This window comes from Buceros rhinoceros, unplaced genomic scaffold, assembly GCF_000710305.1.
Source record: "Buceros rhinoceros silvestris isolate BGI_N320 unplaced genomic scaffold, ASM71030v1 scaffold39471, whole genome shotgun sequence".
Lineage (NCBI taxonomy): Eukaryota > Metazoa > Chordata > Aves > Bucerotiformes > Bucerotidae > Buceros > Buceros rhinoceros.
The window spans coordinates 3,959-5,606 of NW_010395517.1; the positions used below are offsets into that span (position 1 = coordinate 3,959).

Genomic DNA, 1,648 nt, shown 5'->3' on the forward strand with positions numbered 1-1,648 from the left:
AACCCGGCTCAACTCGAGGCTGTTCCCTCTAGTTCTGTCACTTGTCACAGTGACAGGTGATCTCAGTGCAGGACTCCCTACACAGGTCACCCTGATGTGATCAGTGCAAAATTCCGGTTGGGTTTTGAACCCGCCTGAGTTCCGGTTTGAGCTGCTGTGGGATGCCGTGCTGCTCTCCCAGGCACTGCTGCTCCTCCTCCTGGAGGACAGGCTCTTCCTGCCACAGCCTGTTCTACGATGTCCTCTGTCCTAGAGGAGGTGTTGTCATCGATTCTCCAGGGTTGAGTAAAACATCTACGTGGCAAGAAGCTGGCCTCTGTTTTCTCATGCTAGTCTCTGTAGGTTCTGTGTCCACTTTAGTGCTTTCCAGAGTATTAAAGTACCATAGAAAACAGTTTCTGAAAGAGCAGTTTAAGCCAAGTGCCAAGGGAAGTGCCTGGAACATACAAGGGGGAGGAAGGTGGCTCGGCTGTAACCGCAGAACTCTGTCTTGGTGTGATTTAAAGCACACGGTACTGCCTGGCTGCAGTTTGGGATGTGCTGGTGTCCTGACCAAAGCAGGAGGTTTTGTTGTGTAAACTTCAAGGTGAAACAGCAGCCAGACTTTAGTCCATGGGTTTTATTCTTCCAGCAAATCATTCGTTGGTGCCTGCAGCATCTCACATTTGGTTGATTCTTTAGTTGGGGCCAGATCTGCTTTGTGTGCCAGCGTCTGGCACGGGTGGTATTTCCCCCCAGAAGACACTAATGTCTCTTACCTCTCTCCGCAGAAACAGGCTTGCATGCTCATCCGCAACCTGGTCTCCCGGAGCCGGGACTTTACCCAGCCCATCTTGGAGATGGGAGCTGAGAACCTGATAACAGAAGCCCGTGCAGCACACAAGGACTGCGATGACGTGGCCAAAGCTGCGCTGAGGGATCTGGGCTGCAAAGTGGAGCTCCGCGAGCTGTGGACTGGTCAGAAGGGAAGCCTGGCTCAGTGAATCCGTGCTCGGTGGGGCAGCGGAGCTTCAACACGAAGGCTGAGCGGGAAAACTAAGTGGCACAGATTAATTTGCAGTTACATTGAACTGGAATAGCTGAAGCAAAACCTGGCTCGTGAGGCTGCAGTCACCTTTTTATCAGGAGCTACGGCTGCAGTGCCTTTGTGCATCACAGGCTGCAAACCAGCTCTGTGGAAATCATTCCCTGCGGCATCTAACGTCTGAAGATGATCTGCTCCCCATGTGTACAGAACGGGGCCGCTCCCACGTGCTCGGCTCTGCACAGGAAGAGCAAAAGCAGCTCTGCTCTGGTAGGAGGTCGGTACATACTGTGGCAGCTGGTTCTGAGCTCGCCCTGTGCCCGATCTGGAACGGGGTGGACCTGGAGGGATCCCAGCGTATGTGAATGTTCTGTCCTGTCGCGCTGTTCCATTACTTCACTGCTGACCATATTCTGTGTCGCTGCTTTGTTCTGGATTTTCAGCCAACGTGCCACTTCAAACCAAAAGCAAAGCCAAGGATTTGGGATAGCGTGGCCCAAAGCAACGTGCTTGATGATGTTGCCCTTTGCATCCAGGAGGAGAGTTCATTTTCTCTTCCAGTGAGATGAGCAAGCTGGGGACTGGGGGCGAGGATGGTGGTTTCAGAGCGGGGATGAACGGGCA

The 1,648-nt window shown here is 53.2% G+C and overlaps 1 protein-coding gene across 1 annotated transcript in view; it reads left to right on the forward strand.

The window, feature by feature from the left end:
* Positions 1-983, forward strand: part of ARMC6 (armadillo repeat containing 6) — a 4,706-nt gene extending 3,723 nt beyond the window's left edge. The window contains exon 7 of the mRNA XM_010145568.1: positions 771-983. Coding sequence (XP_010143870.1) covers positions 771-983 — 213 coding nt within the window. The remainder of the gene's footprint in view (positions 1-770) is intronic.
* The last annotated feature ends 665 nt before the right edge of the window (positions 984-1,648 follow it).